This window comes from Tasmannia lanceolata, unplaced genomic scaffold (assembly GCF_043159265.1).
Source record: "Tasmannia lanceolata isolate RefF3 unplaced genomic scaffold, GAP_Taslan_0.1 ptg000012l, whole genome shotgun sequence".
NCBI lineage: Eukaryota > Viridiplantae > Streptophyta > Magnoliopsida > Canellales > Winteraceae > Tasmannia > Tasmannia lanceolata.
The window spans coordinates 36,776,996-36,799,648 of NW_027518689.1; the positions used below are offsets into that span (position 1 = coordinate 36,776,996).

General features: G+C 37.8%; 2 protein-coding genes and 1 long non-coding RNA gene across 4 annotated transcripts; all 3 read right to left on the reverse strand.

Annotated features, from left to right (window-relative positions):
• Positions 1-3,332: 3,332 nt before the first annotated feature.
• Positions 3,333-7,677, reverse strand: LOC143887284 (uncharacterized). Its single transcript, XR_013254123.1, has 4 exons — positions 7,408-7,677; positions 4,986-5,044; positions 4,832-4,880; positions 3,333-3,557 (listed from the first exon to the last, which is right to left on the reverse strand). It is a non-coding gene; the product is annotated as an uncharacterized LOC143887284 (long non-coding RNA).
• A 4,480-nt stretch (positions 7,678-12,157) lies between these two features.
• Positions 12,158-18,393, reverse strand: LOC143888047 (trigger factor-like protein TIG, Chloroplastic). Of its 2 annotated transcripts, XM_077392332.1 has the most exons (7): positions 17,935-18,393; positions 17,599-17,779; positions 14,311-14,403; positions 14,029-14,121; positions 13,681-13,761; positions 13,432-13,581; positions 12,158-12,346 (listed from the first exon to the last, which is right to left on the reverse strand). In XM_077392332.1, the coding sequence occupies exons 2-7, from the start codon at positions 17,662-17,664 to the stop codon at positions 12,236-12,238; spliced, it is 594 nt and encodes a 197-aa protein (XP_077248447.1). In that variant the 5' UTR covers positions 17,665-17,779; positions 17,935-18,393; the 3' UTR covers positions 12,158-12,235. The 2 variants fall into 2 exon arrangements, with proteins under 2 accessions (XP_077248447.1, XP_077248448.1); XM_077392333.1 differs by lacking the exon at positions 14,311-14,403.
• On the reverse strand, positions 18,032-20,655 carry LOC143888766 (uncharacterized). The gene is made up of 4 exons (XM_077393178.1): positions 20,627-20,655; positions 18,500-20,524; positions 18,323-18,399; positions 18,032-18,168 (listed from the first exon to the last, which is right to left on the reverse strand). Exons 1-4 carry the CDS (start codon positions 20,653-20,655, stop codon positions 18,032-18,034), a joined length of 2,268 nt encoding a protein of 755 aa, XP_077249293.1.
• Positions 20,656-22,653: the final 1,998 nt, after the last annotated feature.

Below are 22,653 nucleotides of genomic sequence, written 5' to 3' on the forward strand. Positions count from 1 at the left end.
GCGAGATGCTAGGGAGAAAGTTGACACGTACGAGTAGATCGCTGAGAGATGAATTCATTGCATTAAAATGGTTTGTTGGGCAAGGAAAGGAGGTAGGTGGTGGTTGAACTCCCGACTAACAATTCCTCTATTTGGCTATACTAATGGGTTTACATTCTTCTATAAGTAATTTCCCTCACACCATTTTTTTTTCTTCTCTACAAGCCTTTCATTTTCTTCTTTTTCTTATCTTATAATTTATTTACTTCCTACAAGCTGTTATTCTCAAAGAAATTTCAGCGACCACACCCCAAACCTCTCTTATTTATTACTTGCTGTCTTGGGCACGTGACACCCATCCCATCCTTCCCTTTGGAGAGCCACCCCACTCCTCACCGTCCCTACGCTTGTATAAATGCTTATTATGTTTTTAAAATTACCCATGATCAAACCCAAGTAAGGAGGTTACTGTACTTAATTATAGGCTTATAGAATATAACATCTTGATCGTGCTACTTTGATCAGAACTTAGTAAAGGGATTAGGATTATCAATTCATTGTAGGACTAGTTGGTCTATTCCCATATCATTGTTAATTACTTCTCGAGTTTTTATATAGTGTCCTTATGTACATGCACATAATTTAAAAATAAATAAATACAACGGGGCCTATTCCATCCAATGATTCAGACCATTCATTTGTTGGGCCCCAATGAAATTAAGCTGTGTCCAGAAGTCATCTCCATAGGATGATACTAACCCTACGATCTATTATGTGTGGTCTCCCTAGGGATCGGAGGGTTAGTATCATCCTATGGAGATGACGTTAACGGCACGACCTATTGACTTTGGGGCCGAACAAGTGAATGGTGTTTAATTTTTTTTGAATATGACGTTTATTTGTTTTTTAATTTGTTTTTTAATAAAAGTTACATGTTCTCATTACATGTGGCACAATTCAAGAAGCGCCATGTGTCACTCTACAATAAATTGCCTACAAAGTAGGTTCAATTCAAAACATAGTTCTTCTTGAGTGGTGTTAGTAGGACACATGACACCAAGTGACCATCCCATGCCCCCTCATGTCATAGCTAGGTTGATAATAATGGGCGGGCCATGCATTATGTACTTGAAGTGCCTCAGATGTGACTTCTTCTACCTCATCCACCCCTTAGACGCATGGAGAACTTTCATAACATGCATGAATGAACCCAAAGAAATAGATCGAGGAAACGAAATCCAAAGTCTCCACCTGTAGTAAAGTTTAATGATCTCCATATATAACAAGCCCTTACCTATTTGTTTCCATTTTTGTTACTGTAATCAATGCAAATGGTTTTACTTAATTAAAACTTGCAATACTTAATTAAAACTTGCCATACTTAACCTAAGCATCACCCGTATTTTACTGGCAATGATTTTAGGGCACTAAACCACTGATGAGAGAATGGTGCGGGACCCGATTTACCATTGGTTTATCAAGAGAGATGATATATTCGCCCCCTTTTTTCACTTGAGACAGCCCCCTCTAGTCAAAAAAACTAGAGGGGCTCTCCCAAGTTAAAAAAAAACGGGATGAATATATCACTTTCCTTCATCAAATGCAAAAATTCCAGCCGAACATCACAAAAGCAAATACTTAGGTATCCGGACAGTAGCAACTAAAGAGTATTGCCATTTTTTGCTTGGCTTGTCACCTTAGTTATAAATTTCATTCCGTTCCGGCCGAAATGAACCAGAATTCCGGTTCCAGTCTAGAATTTGGAACGGAACGACCATATATTCCGTTCATGGAATACCCCTCATTCGGATCTATTAAAAATAGTTTCAAGACCTAAATCTAAAAGAATAAAAAGTCAACTTTCTAGTTCTAGTACAAAATTCGAAAAAAATGAGTTGGGTCAAAATCCTAACTTCCATAACTATCGAACAATAGGTATTTTTCTAATTTTAAAAATTCATGAATTCAATAATATCCAAACATTATTAAATCACAAAAGTCCGGTAAAAAAATCTCATAATTTAGTCTCTAAAATTTTTTCATCTTGTGAGGTACTAGTCAACACACTTAAGATTTTCCTTTAAGTAAATGTTGGATCTTTTACATATTTTATTCATTTAATTGTTTCGTATATTTTTCTAACCATTTCTATTTTTTTGGATTTTTTCATATTTTTAACTATTAAAAAAATATTTCCCTTGTCGTAGCGGAACGACAAGTTTCGAATGAAACGAAAGAAACACCGAAACGTTCCGTTCCGCTTGCCAAAACGAAACGGTGAACAAAACGGAATTTATAACTTAGGTTGTCACTATAACAAAGTTGGGTCATCAAATACAGCTAATACAAGTCTTAAAATTCACCGGTATAAACTCTATCAGTGCATTACTGTGGTAGCTGCATATGGCTACACATAAAAAAATAGAGTGCTGCTATGGAGACCGATTTGGGGACTTAGAGTGAAACCGGACAAATCCCTACATGCCACACTACAAGAAAAGTGAGATTCACCGACGGTCATGACCGTCGGTGCATATGCCAATGAATGTCGGTTAAGCTTACACCGACGCTTTTAGCGAGCGTTGATGATACTACGGTGCCTAAAGGTATTTACCGACGTTTTTTTCAAAGCGTCGGTGTTATCAGTTATACCGGCGTTTATGAACGTCGTTAAAAATAAAAATAAAAACATTGGTGTTATGGTTATCACTGACGTTTTAAGTAAACCGTTGGTGTATGTAATATTACACGACGGTCATGACCGTCATTAAAAGATCCACATGGCCTTTGATACGTGTATTTACCGACGTTCTGTGACCATCGGTAAATACAGCGACGTTTAAGGACCATCAGTGTATAGATCATTTAGCGACGTTTTGTGAGCGTCGGCGAATACACCGACGTTTAAGGACCATCGGTGAAGATGTATGGCCATGCTATGTATGTTAGAATCACCAATGGTCCTGACCGTCAGTAAATATAGATATTTTTACTATTTTACACTATAGCAGAGGTCATTTTGCACTATAGCAGCGGTCATGACCTCTGCTAATTTACAATGTTAGACTTCTAAGCTCACCACTATAACATCGATATATGTCTCTTTTAGCACCGCTGCTAAACGTGATAATTTATGTCAAAAAATATTTAATTTTGAAAATTCCCAAAATGGGTACAATAGAACCCTCTTTACACTTTAGTACCTGTACCCAACATGACATTCACAATAAGACAATGTTACAAAAGACAGTCATGACTAACATCCACATATATATTGAACCATATCCAAAACCTATTTGGATACATAGTCTTTGCATTAGATACACATGCAACCAGTTTACAAGTACAACCTGTAACGAAATCCACATCCACAAATTTTATTAATGTAACATGTATACGCAACATCCACATCTCACAGGAACTGAAGAAAATTATACATTCAGATGAGTCAATCTCCTATGTAAACAACATTTGTATAATACATCTACATGACTCTTATCTCCTCGAAAGCTTATGCAGCGTGCAAGAACAGTATACATCGATCCAATGATGGCTTTCAAGACGGCTACTTATACAACCTGTAACAGAGATAATGAAAATTTTAGTAGTTACACAACATGTCTGAATTTACACAAATAAAAAATAGTTGACATACCAGAGGTTGTAATAAAACAAAGAGAGGACCATTATATGTAAAAGTAGTGAATTTTATTCTTTTAGTTGACATATGCAAAATGCATTAATCACAAATTCCCATCCATGAAATGAATAGCTAGGGCTAACAGGTACTCATATAAGCAAAACAAAGAAAAAAGGTCCAAGACATTATTTGTAGTGCCTCAAGTAAGGAGTAAGACCTAATGCAATGTTCTTGTAAAAGACGTAGCAATTGTGCAAAGCAGAGTGAATGTAGCGAATCATCTTTAGTACACATGGATAGTCATTGTGCCACACATGGCAACTTGCTATTGTAGAGTGTCAATACCACTTTAAGCATCTTCTACATTCAAAATCCAAAACAAATAGGGAATAAACTTCTTGCTATTGCTTCCTTCTTAGAGAACATCACTTTCACTTTTGGTTGAATCTCGAATATAACATGACTGTCATTATTTAGCCCAAGACATAACTTATAAGTACAGGTTTCCCAAAAAAATTCATAACCAGATTAATAAGAAGACCACTTGAGACGATCACTACCTTAGAAAACATAACACAGTTTTCTCCTTGGAACAATCACTTATTTGATATGTAAGTCCTAGAATTAACATCCGGAACCTGAACACTTCAAAAGTAATAAACAAGCTCATATTCCTCAAAGTCAATCAAACAATCCATTCCAGCAACATTACAATTGGAAGAATATGCTACTAATCATTAGATATTGGCGTGGGCTTGCAACCCTATCTTCCAATTTCCATTTACTCATGTTGACTTGTTTTGGTCAGGTGATGGATATAATTGCTATTGTGGTTGCTGCACATCTACTTTTTATTTCATGCCTATGTGGATGAAATTTTAAAACTAGGATTATTAGTTAATACTTAATAATATAGCCATTGATGATCATTCACAGGTAGGTCTGTTGCTAACATAGTGTAGCAGACAATAACATGAGAAGGTGGATAGAATGAGGTTGAACAGATGGAGGTGATAAGCATTTGATATGGGACTTGGACATAGATATGATGTGCAAATAAAGAAAAAAAAACAATTCCTCTGGCACCTCTAGGCATGCAGATTTTTATCAGTAAGATCATGTAAATCAGATCCATACATATAGGAGAAATTTTAACCCAACACCCTGAAAGAATAGAAGGAAACATAAAGCTTTATCCTTGGAGAAATATACCTTTGTGAAGGAAAAATATTCAAAGTTGGAGGTAAAAATTCAAAGCTCTCTGCAGAGTCACAAATTTTTGCAAGAATTAAAAGGAAGTATCTGTGGGATCATACAACTTATTCTTAAACAATATAAAATCATGGTCAGAGTCTAGATTCATTACCTTTGACTACATGAAACACACAAAGGAACTCAACGCTAGATAAATGCCACCAGGTAAACCTGCTCAATTAAGAGTATCATGAAGGAATCAAAACTTAAGTATCAAACAATGTCAAGGAAGTGAGATAGGATGACCATTAAACAAATCATATGTACCAATGCTCTAATGAGATAACCTCCATCCAACCCAAACTGATGATGAACAGAACTATAAAAATATGACCAAATCATTCATTTGTTGTCATGAATTGAATCCTATGCTAAAAAAAAACTCTCATGACAACCTTAATTAAAGAGAGAAAAATAAGGGAAGATTTGTCAAACCCTAGAGAAGAGAACCCCCATCTGTATTGAATATATACCTTCTTTTTTCAAGCTTGAAAACCACAGCAATATAATGGAGAAGATGGCCGGATGAAGGCTCGGTGGGAACAAATCAGAGATAGAGAAACTCTTGGCCAAATCTCAACTGAAACACCAAGCCAAACCCAAGTCCACAGGAATCAAAACCTTAACCCCACCGAAACCCTAACCCAGACTCAAAGCCGAACCCAAATCCCCACCGAACCAAAGTGAAGAGAAAACCCAAAGCCAAAAACCCCAAACCAAAGTACAGATGAAAACCCAAATCAAAAGGGGGGGGGGAGAGTCTGATAGAGAGAGAGGCTGGAAGCATAGAGGCGGGAAGCAGAAAATCCAGCGGGAAGAGGAAAAGAGAAGTGGGGTTGGTTTAGTGGGTTTCAATCTGCTATCACCAACGTTTCCAAAATAATGCCGGTGGTAAATTTATTCTATGGCATGACCGTGGGTTAATCCCATCCACTTAATACCAACATGTTACTTAGCAAACGTCGGTGCATGTAAGCTATTAGCCACGCTATTCTTGAATGTGGGTAGTTGAATGACAGTGAATGATGTTTTTCACAGGTGGCTTTTGCTTGTGAGAACAACCACATCAGATGAGTTAAATGGATAAGACAAAATCTTCCAAAAAGTCAACATGTGCGGCTATCCTCATATGCAAAATCCAGATGCGAAATGTCTATGGGAAATTGGCTAGCAAGTCCCAAATATTAAATATGTAACGATTTCTCAGCAAAAAATTAGTGATGTCAATCCATTGTAACACATGAATTGGTCCTCTGTCTTAATAATGGCACCCTTTTACTCGATATACTTCTTTAATTATTCTTTAACTAGATGGGTGTGGTTACAATTGTAGAAAAAGAAAACAATGATGGAAAAAAATCCATTAAAAAATGGACAGGAGACAATGGAGAGTAGTGTAACATAAAGAAAAGGAAGAGAAGAGGAAGAAGAGATCTGAGAAGATAAAGAGAGGTAAAAAGAATGGGGCATATAATTTTCATGCAACATAAAGGAAGGAGAAAAGAAAAAGAATATAGAGTTTTATGTAAAACATTTCTCTGGATACAGTTGTCATTAATTCAATATTTATTCCACAAATCCAATACAAATATTGGAAATAAAAACACAAAATATCTATTAAAGAATTGTGAAGTCTAAACCTTTCCAAATAATATAAAGCCATAAAATGTAAAAATGGCAGACCATATAATGTGTGCTAGTGGGCACCTCTCTCTCACACATTTCAGTAAACTTATGGCTTGCATATGCAAAATTTGCAGAAAAAGATATGGATTCATGATGGACTACCGGTCATGCATTTCATCAAACAGATAACATGCAAATGCAAAGATATCCACAGTTCCCAAACCACTCCACACACACAGAGAGACTTAAAGTACCATTATAATTTTAAGTTGCCGGTCACACATTTCATCAAATATATAATTTGGAAATGAAAAGATACAGAAACCCAAGAAGGAGAAGCATGAGACCCAAAATTCAACAATTTAAAGCTTTCTCTCAATCCACAATTCCAAACCCACTTCATCAGTTCATCCAGAGAGTTAAAGCACCATTGCAGTTCATCATTTGTAAATAAAAGGCCTAAAAAATCTGTGGAAATTTTACCCAGGATAAATTCTAAGAAGTACCTACCCACTTTTTACAAGGTAATTTTTGCCTTTCACATAAAAAAACATCGAGGCTCTGTTTCTTTTGATGTAAAATGGCCCTAAAACAAATTTTAGGCCCAATTTTTAGTAGAAAAATAGGCATAGAATTTGTTTAAGATCAGAGAATCTGACAAAACCCTAACAGAAGACCATAAATAAAAGCCCTTTGTATGAGAAAAACCCTAAAAGAGATATAATAATCAAAGAAAAACCCTAAAATATATATTACAATCAGAGAATCTTAGGAAACCCCTAAAAAGATAGATTACATGTGTTAGATTAGGGATGAGATTAACCCAAATTCGTTTGAACAGAAAAAAAAACTGAAAAACCCCAAATGGTTTGCAGCAAAAAAAAATGGAAATAACTCTAATAACGTACCTTCTAAGAGAGATTTGGGAGATTAGAGAGATTTGGCAGCTAAAATACCCAGGATTTAGGGTTTGCACGGACGGAAGGAATCCAACGAAGGAAGAGGCTGTGGGTATGAAAAAACCCTAAAAAGCGAGAAGAGAAGAACGAACATATATTTTCTCTGAAGCCCGTAAAAAATCTAGAGTCGTGCGCGCTGGAGAGAAAAAGCCCAAAAATTTTCACTTAAAAGTTAAACACTAAGCTCCGACGTTTACAAATGAAAGGCAAGTGTTTTATGATTCAGCCACGGTTTATAAAACGTGGGTATATTCGAAATAGTTAAGTAAGATAAATTAAACTTATTTCCGATGTTTTATTAAGAAGCGTCGAAGAATATTAATCTTTAATGACGTTTTAATAACGTCGGTAACAATAAATAAAGAAAATTTTAAGGCGGGTGAAGGATTTCGTGCGGGCACATCCATACACTGACGTTTCTTCTATGAACGTGGGTGCATATATATTATTAGCTATGGTTTACCGGAATGACGCAAAGAAAATGCCGCTATTTCCAATGTTTCTTGTAGTGCCACATGGCATGGGAGGGGTAGTTTTGCCATTTAAAGGGTAAAAAGCCAAAAATCAAGGAGCCAAGATTGCTAACTTCTGAAGACGCTATTAGTTCGGATCACTCAAGGTCCTCAAATAGATCTCCATATCATTATTCTAAAAAATAGGCTATAGTCCACATTCTATTAGTGATTTTCAAAATAAAATGAATTTTGAAAATGGTTTTTGAAAATAAAAAAGTTTTAAATTTTGGAAAAATGGGTGTTGTGAAAGAGGTGTAGAGAACCAAATTTTTAGTCTCTCATTGGAAAGTGAGAAAAGTGGAGAGGGGTTAATAAGTATCCCTCCACTTTTTCCTCTTATTTTGACGTTCAAAAGTTTTGCAAATGGTGGGAAAAAGGGATGGCGGAACTGCACACGCACGCAGTGTGGAGTATAGGGCGTTTCTTGACGCACTTTGCACTTCCCATGTATGCATCATCCCGAAGAGTGATTGGAGTGCTTAAATTTTTCGAGATTTGATTTAATCTGTTGATCGAGATCGATGTCATCGTGATCTAACGGTTCAAGATTTGATCTGAGCTATTGATCAAGATTGGTCTAATTGCGATCTAACAGTCAAATAAGCAGCCTATCATGATCAAGTGCCACTAAGAGGTGCAAATCAATATGAAAAGACACTTGAAGGTCTATAATAGACTAGAAACTCACAATTTGCAGAGGAATCCGAAAATACGATAGGGTCTACTAACTTTGAGATTTTTGAAGCCCTCTTCCTCCTCTCTAGACTTTTCTTTTCTAAAGTCTCACTTAATTTATTCCAATTTCGTTGTTTTATCTATGGTTATTTGGTCTAATGACTTCATTGTATCCTGGAGGCAAATTCACAAATCCCGATGCTCATCAATTATTCAAGTGGTGGGGGCTAATATAGTCTTAAGAAAAGCAACATTGTAATGTGCCTTAAAGCATCATCTTCATACACAAATCCATCAAAGATTCATCATCCCCAACGCATTTTTCCTCAACACATTCAACCTGCATTCAATGGGTAAAAATCCATTCATAAATTGAAGTGTTTGATTTTCTTTTGTAGTTTTAAGTTTTTTTAGTGTAAAATAATCTAATCTAAACGCTTAATTGATCCCAATTGCTTAATCTAACACTACGTGGTCCAATGGTCATATCTCATGACCATTGGACCTCTGGAGGCCTGTCAAGGCCTGTGAGATTAACATGCCAAGAGATATTTTGGAGGATGTCTTTAGCTATATTGACATGCCAAGAGATATTTAATTTGGAGGATGTCTTTGAGGACTAGTTATTTTGCTCAAGGCCTGTGAGATTAACATGCCAAGAGATATTTTGGAGGATGTCTTTAGCTATATTGACATGCCAAGAGATATTTAATTTGGAGGATGTCTTTGAGGACTAGTTATTTTGCTTTTTTAAGTTTTTCAAAGACCCGGCCGCTAATTTCTTTCATTCCAAAGGTGATATATACAACTTGAAAAAGTAATTCAGGAAAGGCATTGTATTTCGCCCCTTGCTGGTTTTTTGTTTTTTCCGTTTTTTTTTCTTGAACTTCGAGGTGAAGGATTTGAAGAACCCTTCTCTTACTTTGGAATTCCTATGGAGATGATTTTTGGGGCAAGGTCTATTTATGCGGTTCCAACAAAACGGTTGGGATTTTCGAACAAAGTGGGCCCAAGTGATTTTTTCTTAAAATATACATTATATGATTTCACATACGTACACATTTTTTTAAATACAATGGACCTACCTTGTTCAAATATCTCAACAAAGAAAATGATATATTATCCCCACTTTCTTTCAGGGACCACCCTCTTTTAGTGCAAAAAGAGAGGGAGGAGCCGTATGAGATGAAAGTCTCACGTACGTTTCTGGAATGGAGATTCTTTGAATAGAATGAACGACCCGTTTAAATCATTTCGGTGAATTCGTTCCAGTCGCCTTATTTGATAATCTCATTTGAAATCATGTAAATGCAATTCCTATTTGATATAGCTATTAGTCAATACCCACTGAGGCGTTGGCTCTTCGGCAGAAAGTCACGGGTTTGCTCCCTGTTGACGAGTGTTCGAATCCTGCCCCCGACTTAAAGAGTGGATCGTTGCGTGTATCCGTAGGGACTAGTCCTACTCCCGAAGGGGGTGGGGACATCCTACGTCATAAAAAAAAAAAAAAAAAAAAAAAGCTAACCATAAAATAAAAACAATAGAAGGGTGGTTCGAGGAAGAAAAGGGATCGAATATATCACTTCCCCTAAACAATCTATGGTTGGCCCCACCTAGGTTTCACGTTAAAAAGAGTGGAGTGTGTATGCAGTGCCTGTATGTGTGAGAGAGGGGAGCCTTGTGGGTAATTTTGTCATTTTTAGAATTTTAGCAGAACAAAGTAAGTGTAGTTTTTTTTGGGATTTCACAAGGAGGAAAGTGTTCCTGTGCAGCTGCTCAGGGAGCTCCCTGCACTTAAGTGGTTTATAAAACCTCCTATTGGTCACTTTTTGTGGACGCGCAAAGGTGGACCCGCCATACGAACCAATAGGAGGCTTTTTAAGCCACTTAAGAGCAGGGAAACTCCTTGCGCATCTGCGCAGGTCCTGCGATTTTATCTTTCACAATACAATTATTTTCTAAAAGCAGGGAGTGACTAATCGGCAAAAAATCCCTATCAAACAACCCTTACTCCAAAAGCATCAGCTGTTGGAGATGGCATTATTTAAACTTTTATTCTTCAACAGCTATCAAGAAACCTATAGAGATCATCATGGAAGATCTCACCCATATAATTTGTGAAAGTGGCGACAAAATTTTCATATCCTCAACCAAGGCCAACATGATAGGTCTTTTCCTTAGACTATCTAGGGATAAGTCTTGTCTTTGATCTCTTGCTTTGTATCCCTGTTCTTATGAATATGGTTAGTGTTTTTGTGTGCTTGATTGTAATATCTTTAACATTTTAATAAACCGGTAGGGATCCCCGCCAAACCCCAGCTTATCTATAAAAAAAAAGGCCAACAAGGATATAGCGAACCAATTCGGAGTCTGTCACAGGCTGATTGGGTCAAAGACAATGCATCACCAAGAGTTTTTACTATTGAACAAAACCAACATCAAAAGGGTCACTTTTGGAAGCGTCTCAAGCTACTTCCAAATTTTCATAACTTGAGCCACAAGAGGGCAAAAGCTTACATCTTGTCAGGTGTTTTCCAGACAACCCTTGATGTAGTGAAACCAACCACATGGGCAAAGAGGCTCTTGGTTAGGGAGAAAAGAAGCTTGAGTGCTTTGTCATGCCTGACAGGCTGGGTTGAGAGCATTTGAATTACTCTTAAAAAGGTAAGTGGCACTACAACAAAAAGGGTTTTTAGCAGCGGTCAAGACCGCTGCTGAAAGAAGGACAAACCGCTACTATTACTTTTAGTAGCGGTTTGTTCACCGCTACTAAATGTCTCGTCGCTATATATTATAGCAGCGGTCTTAACCGCTGCTCTATGGACCGCTTGTGTATGAAGCTAATTTAGCAGCGGTTATCACCGCTACTGTTGTCATCTCTGAGGAGTCTATGTTCGGCAATATAGCGGCGGTCTACACCGCTGCCAAATGTCCGCAATATAGCGGCGGTCTAACCCGCTGCTAAAGTTTTGCGATATAGCAGCGGTCCTGACCGCCGCTAAATATCGGCAATATAGCAGCGGTCATAACCGCCGCTAAATATCCATCTATAGCAGTGGTCCGAACCGCCGCAAAATCTGTTGTATACAGTACCGGTAGTTACTATTAGCAGCGGTGATCACCGCTACTAAATGTCATCATACAGCGGCGGTCATGACCGCGGCTAAATCAGGACTACAGAGTACTAAGTTTGGAGCATACAGCAGCGGTAAGGACCGCCGCTAATATTAACTAGCGGCCGTTTAGACCGCTACTATAGATCTAACAATATACTAAGTTTGCAGCATACAGCAGCGGTCATGACCGCCGCTAAAGGTTACAATTTTTTTTTTTAAAATTTAATTTTCAGCAGATCCTGTTATATACACATCACCTGATACATAACCTGTTATATACACATCACATTTATTAAAAACCAAAAACTATAAAAATCAAAATATACATAATGATTAGGAAAAAACCCATGTAAGTCATTGTGGAATCCAACAATAAATGAGATAGTGCTCAGGAAGGTAAAAGGATCCTTTCAAACCTTTCTCCATTAATTTGGAAAAACAAAAAAGAATGATGCATGATGTCTGCTGGGATTAGAAGAGAATAACCTGCTCTTTTACATGCTCCTCATCATAGTCTTGATTATGCCGTTTGAATTCAGCAACAGAGTTCTCAACCTCTTTGACCAGATCCTCTGTTGAAAACTGCAATCAAATCCAGAGTCAATATGATGCCTTTATTTTCTCATATTTATTCCTGACTATCAGTTCAAAACTGCATTATTAAACATATGAAGCGTGTCACCTTTTTTTTTTGTTGAGAACTAACGAATAGAATATTATCGAAGAAAAAACTATGATATGTGGGCACAGATCTGTGATTGTTGAGACGGGTATGAGGTGTTTGACTTGGCAACCTCTAAAAAATCTAGAAACAAGGATACACCCAAATCTAAAAAATCTGAGTACTAGTCATAAAGTTGCAACATGATAAAATATGGCATTCGTTTAACGAACTAATAAAGTAATAAACCTTAAGATTAAGAAACTAGAAGTCTCAAAGAAACATGAGATAATCAAATAACGGGGCATTCATCAATCTAATCTACTTATCTTCAGTCTCCAATATGCAGCGAGATAGAGAGATAAATAGGATACAGTAAATATAATATCAGAAGAAGTATTTGTTTAGTGTTTTAGGTTTAAAAAAAAAGGGGGGGGGGGGGGGAGTGGAGGGGAGTATTAGTTAAAGAGTTAAAAGAAGAGTAAACATGTCAGATGCACCCACATTAAGTCTGACACTTCTAGCAATATGTTTACAAGTGTCAAACGAGTGTCGAAACGTGTTGACATGCGAGTCAGCAGTAAATCAAAGTGTCCGCTAAATCATAGAAAAAAAGAAGAAGAGAAATAGGAGAGGGGCTGAGATATCCCGAACAACATATAAAATACAAAACAAAACAGCCAAAAATCAAAGATGCTTGATCTCATGCAGCCCAAATGCCTCATATTCCTATACTACTTAGTTTCTATCATACATGTGAGGCTTGATCTACACCACTCATGTTATACCTCACATAGGGTGGTTCACTGCCCAAAAAATGTTAAGAATGGGTAATCCTAATTGCCAATCAAGATCCATAAGAAAATACAAGATAGCAAAACATATGAACACACAATGGTCTATTTCCAATGGACAAAAGTCAATGAATTCGCAACCGAAAGGTTATCCTTTAACTGCAAAACATAAGAAGCATTGCATGTTGAAAACTAACTGGGTTTGCATTCACCTGCAAATTTTCAAATTTGAATATCTCTCCAGCAGCGAGCATTTGTTTGATTATATCGGTTATATTTCCCCTCTGGTGTTCCAGGAATTCATTTACTGCATTTTCACTCGAAAGAGAAGCCAACTGCTGTTCATCTAGTTTTGTGCTTGCCTGTATATGAGTTCATATTTTTTTTTGAAAATTTGTATATGAGTTCATATTGAAATCACAGATTGAAAAAAAAAGAGGTACCACAATTAAGCTTTTTACCTGTAGCTCTAAAAGTCTGGCCCCATAAAGCTGCCTCCCTTGATCCTCGAACAAGGACTGGGGAATATCAACCTCAGTAATCTGAAAATCAACTCGGAAAAATTCATAATGCAACACAAGCACCAGATATAGTATGAAGAACAAACAAACAGGAGCAATGTAACAGATTTGAACACGAGGTGTGGAACACTAAACCCTAAAACCTACACCCGGACTGACCCTGAGAAGACTGCAACCATATAGACACAAACTTCATATAAAAAGGATTTAAATAATTGGTGCTATTGAGTATTGACAGCTTCCGGGAGCAAATTTTTCCCATGCCATTTTTCAGAACAGTAAATTCACCTTGCACATTTGATCCAAAATTGCATTATCAGTCGCTTGCTCTCTAGCTGTTTGTTCGACTTCTTTACATCTCTCAAGTATTGATTCCCTAACCTTTCAATTCAGGTAAAAGAAAATTCCACTGAACAGTTAGAATTTATGCCAATTCTACAAACTTAAACTGCATGCAATCTTATGTGAAACACTCTGTAAAATCACAATCAATACAACAGATAATTTTTGAGAGAAATAATGACATAACATTGTACAGTTCAGAAAGAAAAATAACTTAATCAATGAGACCTGACTCAAGGTACTGCATCCAGGAAGAAGCATATCAGCAAGAAAGTCATCCAGCTCTGGCAAATCTCTATAAAATAGTTCCTTGCATTCCACCTAGAAAAAGGAATTGTGACCATTCATTATGGATGGTTGTCATATGTGACTGGGTTCTATGTGCGTAGCATTTCCTGAAATTTCACATTCGCATATGTTTCCATACGTTTCTGTGATTTTATAGGATTTCTATTGAAATTTGCCTACAAAATAGTCATAAACATAAGGATAAGACAAAGTCCTCACAAGGCAACAAAGTTGGAAAATACATTTCATCATTTGTAGATGGGAGAGGGAGGTGGCTTTAGCAGTTGGAAGGTGTTATTCTATTCCACAATTTGGAGCATTTGGACAGAGCAAAACATAAGGGCAGTGTCTGGGACATAAGTATAAATGTGGACGGTCTTCTTGTCTGGTTTCAATATTTGTTTACTGGTGCAAGGATTTAATGGGTTCCAGTAGGTGCTACTTCCCCACAACTAGTCTGTGATAAGCAGTAGGCTCCTTCAAGCAGCTGGCCGAAGTTAAGTTACAAAGTACGTTTCAAAAAAGAAAAGAAAAAAAGAAAAGAAAAGAAAACTTCGATGGAAGCTGCAAAGTTACTCCTGGAATGACAGGCTGTGGAAATATGACTGACTCGAGAGGTTCAGGAGCGATATTCTTATACAAGAAAGTACACTTTCTTACATTGCTCCTCCGCATTATGACGGAGGTGGAAGCTGAGGTTTTAGCCCCAGCCTTACTCTTTTTTTTCTACGCTCAGATCTGCCCTAAGTCTTATATACGATGATCCCTTTCCACGCATGAGGGTTGATTAGAACTTCACGGTGTACCACGAAAGAGAAAGGACCACTTGGACTTTGGCTGAATTATTACACATCCATTGAGAGATTATTATGCTAGGGTTAATTGAATATACCCTTTCAGTACATCATGGTGGACCTCGTGTCCATGCCTGGATTTCACTTCTTAATTTCTTTTCAATATATTAATGGATTTTTACTGGATTAAACTTTTAAAATCCGATAATTTTTATCTCAGTTGGTTTTTGTCTCGTACTGCATCAATTCATATACATCAAGCCATCCCAGCAAGCTTGAGTGAAGGCTCACGCTCTCACTAGATTTATTATAAACTTGCTACCACAACTAGTAAAAAGATTTTTAGATCACACAGAGGGAAAGACAATATAGTGATGTGCTAAGATGCAAGCTATGATCTAAACCCAAGCTAGGTTACTCACAAACTACATAAAGTAACATCAAGCCATTAGTCAAAACTCATATAGAGAAAGCATATGAATAAGTTGCAACAACAAAATTCTAAACAAAATCTGCATTTTGTTGTTCAATATGTTTGGAATGAATTATAAAGAACAATTCCAAAACAGAGAATGTGATAAAAATAAAGAATAACATGCTGACACCTTGATGAGAAAGTGCAAATGAACAAACCTTTTCTCTCTGCAGATGGAATTTTTTCACCAGTAGAATTATCTTTATCAATTCTCGTAGCAAATATATCAAGGACCACAATATCACCAATCTGTTAAATTTTCAAATATACTATAGAAGGAGAAACAAATTTCAGAGCCAAACATTTAAAACATTTGGATTTTTCAGCAATAGACAAAATCTTTGTTTTAGAAAACTGCCAAGCATGGTCCCGTTCACAGTAAGGCACATCCGGGCATGACAATCAAGGTAAACCCTGTTTTACCATTTTCATGAGCCTCTTTGTATATGTTTTACATTAAAAACCTGTGTGTGCCTATGTTGATATTTTACGTGAGAATGTACTAGGCTTCCAATGTTTCCTTTTTAGCCTAGAAGGGCATACTTGTAAGCCTTGAAAAACACCAATGCAAATTATTGTGTAGGGAGCATTCTGAGGTTAGGATGATTTCACAGCATGCTTGATGTTACCTTGTCGCTGATCTCTTCATATATCTTGATATATGTCGCTATATGCATACGGTGGTAAAAGCTAAGGTCAACTAAGTGGTGCTCAACCAACTCACAATATCTCCTATCTTCTAGGAGGAATTTACATCTCAAGTATGAACACATGGGCCTCTTCTCAAACCCATGTACAAAAGCAAAGCAGAATATATGTGCAACCGTGTACTCGTCCGTGTCATTCCGAATCGACTAGGATTTGTTTTGACCGCATTCAAACCTACATCCACATTTTGAAACAGTGGTCGAGAGGCTCCCAAGAGTACCTTGTACTCACTATGCCTAAGCGGACAACACAGATGTGGGACTCTAAGAATATGTTGTGTGCTGATGACCCTCGACATGGTCGCTATCTGACAGCTTCAGCCATTTTCTGCGGGAAGATGAGCAACAAAGAAGTAGATGAACAGATGACTAATGTTCAGAAAAAGAACTCTTCCTACTTTGTGGAATGGAAACCAAACAATGTCAAGTCCACTATTTGTGACATCCCACCCAAGGAGCTGAAAATGTCATCTATGTTTATTGGGAACTCGACATCAATTCATGAGGTGTTCCAGCAGGTCAGTGAGCAGTTCACGGCTATGGTCAGGAGGAAGGCTTTCTTGCACTGGTACACTGACATATCCACCTTACAGACAATACCCTTGATCAAATGCATAATGAATGCAGAGAGAAATGTCAGCATATGCTCAAAATCCACCTCCTGCTTCCCCAGAACAGTGATGGAACCCTCCACCAACATTGATGGCCCACCCTCGCTCCTTTGCAAGTGGTGCCGCCAAGATGGTGCCCCCCACCTGCAGTATATCTTGGTATATTTTAATGGTTTACCCTGTTATACAGGATTGATAATCAAGAGACCTTTTCTCTATTGTTGCCTAAATCAACTCTCTCAGAGTGCTCTTACCACTGTGGTTGTAAACAGAGATTAGCCTCTTCATTAGCTTGATATTTTGAATGCGTTTCTTCACGGTGATCATCATGAGAAAGTCTACATGGACCTTCCACCAAGGTTTCAGCCTATGGGGAGGCTGGAAAAGTGTGTAGGCTATTGAAGGTAATATATCGCCTAAAAAATCCTCTCGTGCATGGTCATGACAGATTTAGATCAATAGTTTTGAATTTGATGGAAGAAATCATGGCCTAACTCTAAAATCTGAATTGTATCTCTTTCTTCTACATAAAATCTAAATTGTATCTATGAGGAGAGGACATATCCTTGGCAAAACATTGAACTACTATGGATATGCAATAGTAAAAAATGTTGATGGAGATGTGCCAAGAGATTACATACCCAGTTATAATATCTGTTCATGTCAGGCATTGCATCAAATAGTTGGCGGGCTTGATCCGTTGACATCACATAAACAGAAATGAGTGAAATGGGGATGAAGGGATTATGGATTCCATTCCTCAGTTCACAACAGATAAATGCATATGATGACCTTGCTTGTCATCGCTGCCTACAATAAGGGCTGTAATCAAAACAGAACCGCTCCTTGAGGAAAAAATATCCAAACAGAGAAAAAATTAAAAAAGAACAATAAAGAAGTGGGGCGGGGGGAGGGGGGGAAATGGAGATAAAAGAAGAACATATAATCTGAGAAGAAGAAGAGGGAAAACAACCAACCTTTCCATCACCCACAATCTCCTCTCCTCCATCTCAACATCACCTCCTTCAACAATCCACCATCAGCCTCCTCTCCTCCATCTCAACATCACCTCCTTCAACAATCCACCATCAGCCCCCTCTCCAATACATCCCAACAACCATCATCTCTATACCTTATAAAGTTCCCATTTGGAATAGACAACACAGAGACATTAAATAGCTTAAATTTGTACGAATTGTACATCAAAATACCTTACATAAAAATAACATAATGTGGCAAAATACACTACTTCAAACTTAGAAATGAAATATAAAGGTTCATACATCAACCATAGAAATGGAATAAGACAAAGGGACTGTGCTTCGTGTTTGGTTAAGTACATCAAAACCCCATACAAAAAGTTACCAAAATCCATGCATGTATTAAGAACAGAAATAGAAAAGACACAAGAAACTGGCTTAAGTGCTTCCTGTTCGTTTGACCTGCAAAAAAAAAAAAATTTAGAATAAGTGACAGATTCAACAAAGTCGAAATAAATTTATTAATAAATAAAAGTATTAAAGACAGTCATGGCTCTTTAACCCGGAAAGCTTGCGCTCTCGAACATTCACACGCCGCGAGATATTAGACGAATAGCCATCTGGAACTTTGATGTCCTTCAGGATGTTGCAAAGAACTTCTTTCTCCTTTGGAGACATTGTGAAACATGCTGGAGGCAAGTATGTTTTGTTCCTCTCATTATTCATCGGGTGAAGTGTTCTTCTCAGTTTCATTTCTTGCAAATCTAGCCGCGCTTTTACAGTGTCCTTTGTTTTTCCTTCAATATTCAGTAATGTCCCAATTACACTGTCACATACATTCTTCTCAATATGCATCACATCTAGGTTGTGGCGCAGTAGGAGTGTTTCCCAGTACGGCAGACTGAAAAATATACTTTTCTTCTTCCAATTGTGTTCCTTGGGATGCTTCTCTTTTTTCTTAGATGCAGAATTAGAACTTCCTTGGTCCAATGTATTCTCCTCAGTTCCACTTTTTTTCCGACGGGTGCTTTTCTTCTTCGGATTGGTATCTTTCTTTTTGCCAAATGTTGTGTTAATACTTTGTAATTGATGGAATACCTGTGTCCCTGACAGGGGAATCGGAGCTGACCTCTTTTCTACAGTGCCATCAAAAGCAAACTTTTCAAACCTAAATTTGTGGTTCTCCTCTAAGAAACGCCGGTGACCCATGTAACAAAATTTTCTTCCATGCTTCAAACGAAGAGAACAGGTGTCCTTACTGCAAGAAGGACATGCAAGTTTTCCTTTGGTGCTCCATCCCGACAAGTTAGCATATGCAGGAAAGTCACTAATCGTCCACAAAAGTGCTGCATGCATTTGAAAATTCTCTTTCTTCGATGCATCATAGGTCTGCAAACCTGTCTCCCATAGTTCCTTCAACTCTTCAACCAAGGGTTGTAAGTAGACATCAATATCATTTCCTGGACTAGATGGGCCAGGAATTAGCAACGACATCATTATATATGGTTGCTTCATGCACATCCATGGTGGCAAGTTATATGGAATGAGCACAACAGGCCATGTGCTATGAGCAATACTCATCGTCCTAAATGGATTGAATCCGTCGCTTGCTAACCCAAGTCTGATATTGCGAGGCTCTGAGGAAAACCACTGGTGAATGTAGTCAAAAGTTTGCCATGCAGCAGAGTCTGCAGGATGCCTTAATATATCATCTTTCGTACGGTTGTCATGATGCCATGTCATGAAAGAAGCCGTTTTGGTAGACATGTATAGCCTCTGCAACCTCGGCTTTAAAGGAAAGTGACGCAGAATCTTTGCAGGAACTTTTGGGTATGTAGAGGATGAATGAGTTCCCTGATCTTCCGAATACCATTCAGTTGTTTTCCACCTTGAAGCCCCACACATGCGACATGTCTCCTCGTTGGAGGCTTCCTTCCAGTATAGCATACAGTCATTAGGGCATGCATCGATTTTATCGTATTGGAGGCCCAAATCCCCAACAATCTTCTTCGTTTCATAAAAGGATTTCGGCAGTGCAGCACCCTCGGGAAGTACCTCTTTCAACAATTCAAGCAACATGGTGAATGACTTGTTACTCCACCCATTCAGACACTTTATGTGAAACAACCGAACCACGAAAGATAATTTTGTGAACTTGCTTCCAGGGTATAATTCATGCTCGGCATCTTGTAATAATTTATAAAACTTCTCTGCATCTCCACCAGGCCCGTCCCTACTTGCATCTGCTAGCTCAACGTCCTCATCTGCTTGTCCATCATCATCGTGGTTCGACCTTGGATATAAATCATGTAACACTTCATGCATTTCATCTTCTATAATTGGTTCATCGACCACTCGATTAGCATTATCATCCCTACCAAGAGATGACCTTTCCCCATGATAAATCCATCTAGTGTAGCCCGACAACATCCCATGCCATAGCAAATGTGCCATGGCGTCATCTTTATCAACCCTTCTAATGTTGCCACATTTCGTACACGGGCAGAATATCTTTCCTTCAACAGCTCCATGAGCAAATGCGAAGTTAAGAAATTGAACAACACCTTCCTCGTACGCCGGGTCATTCCTATTTTATTCAAATCCAGACACACATTAGACATCCTAAAATAATGCATCTCCTTTCTAATTTATACTATATTTGGAAAACTAAAGCTTCAGGTGGCCATACCTTGGAAGTTGAATCCAACTTCTATCCATAATTGTTTTTCTAATTTTCTCCAGAACAGAACGAAAATGATGGGAAGAAACGCGTACAACTGAAACCACCACGGAGATCCGGTCGGATAGTCAACCCGGATATGATTGTCCCTAATATCATGGGTACTCACTGAAAAAGTAAATGATTGTCTCTAAGAATAATTAACTTGTTGGAATTTTGTGATCCAAAGCACATGTATCAACTCAAGGGGAAATAAAAATGAGATTTAAAAACTTCTTTATGCATCATACGAACAACAAAATGCACCACAGCCAATGCTTCTACAGTCCAACCATATTCCAACTAAGAAGAAACAACATATATACAATTCCCTCTTTATATAAACAAGTAAAGTCAAGACTAAGATGCTTCCTTCTATACATAATAACTACGTCTTAGATATGTGAGAATTGACTTTGGTACCTCCAGAATGCCATTAATACCTTCAAAGAGATTGAGAGAGAGAGAGAGAGAGAGAGAGAGAGAGAGAGAGAGCATGCAAATAGATCTCTCACTAAAGATAGCTGATGATGAAGAAGAAGAAGAATTACTACTAGATGAAGGTCTGAACCAATAGCATGAAGAGAATAAAAAACATAGAGAAGAAGAAGAAAATGAAAAAGCATCTTTAGAAAAACCCTTTTATGTCATATTTCGCCGAAATTACCGAAATTTCCAAAAATTCGACCGAAATTTCCTTGTAGATTTCGTACATTTTGGATTTCGGTTGTTTTGGTGTCGGTGTTGACCGCAATCCGAAATTTCAGATTTCGGTCGAAATTTCAAACCATGTTCAGAACTATGCCACCTTATCTCACTAGCTTCCACCCCTTCCAGAGCGGGGAGAAATAGTAGAACCACACGAAGAAATTCCTCTCTTTGGAAGGAGATAGAAAAGGAGATCAAATTCATTGTAAACATGGGTATGGAAAAAAGACACAAGAAGCCATATCTAAAATACGACCTTTATAATGATCTAAGGATTGTTGGGGAGGATGTAGACTTATTAAAGGATTAAGAGAAGGGGTCGAAAAATTAGTGCATGAGTTTGGGGAATTGAATTGGGAAAGGGCGGGGATGATGGAATGTGCAACCGCTTTCCCCATCATCCTCCCAATAGGACCGTATCGGTTCTACTACTAGATGAATTACTACTAGATGAAGGTTCATAAGTTTCTATTTGAAAAGGCCCTTGTTAATAGGGGCCCCTCTTATGTTACTAGTTGACCAAAATGGTCTGGAGCTGGTTCTTAGAATAACTAACAGGCTGTTGGACCACGAAGAGGATTAGGGGAATACATAAGCAACATAGGTCCATGGTCTAAAATTTCTGCTGTTTTCCTAATATTATCTATTTTACATGAAAGGTCACAACTCAAAGGAATGTAGGAAATACCACCTCATTAGCCCGAAGCACTACATGTGAGGCTTAAGACCCGCACAACAAAGATCCCCAAATTTTGGTGTCTTAACTCTTGAACCCAAAGTTCATATTTTATTAGTTAATAAATAACGAAGAAGACATCAAAATAACTAACAACTAAATAAGTAGTACCCTTAAAAAATAAGTAAATAGCTGCACATCGACATTGATATGCTTTGCAAAGTCCTTGCCCAACATTCTAGCTTTGCAAAGTCCTTGCCCAACATTCTATCCATACACTCATAAAGCCCATTTTTTTTACCTCTGCCACATTTGAGAAAATATCTTCATATCTTAGATGGGGATTTAAGTAGCAGTCAACTTCATGCTGGGGACATTGTAATTGTGCTGTCCATTTGAGAATACCTGTAGCATCTGTGCTCATCAATGTACCCATCAATGTATCCAGGCAAGGATCAATTGATCATTGCCTGGATCAACACAATCCTTGCTAAAGAAGTTCCCGCACATGTCCTTCACATTACCTCTGCTCGAAAGCATTAGAAAACTCTCGAGGATACTTATTCCCAACAATCTGAAGCTCGCATCAAACAACTCCGTGCTTCAGATGAAA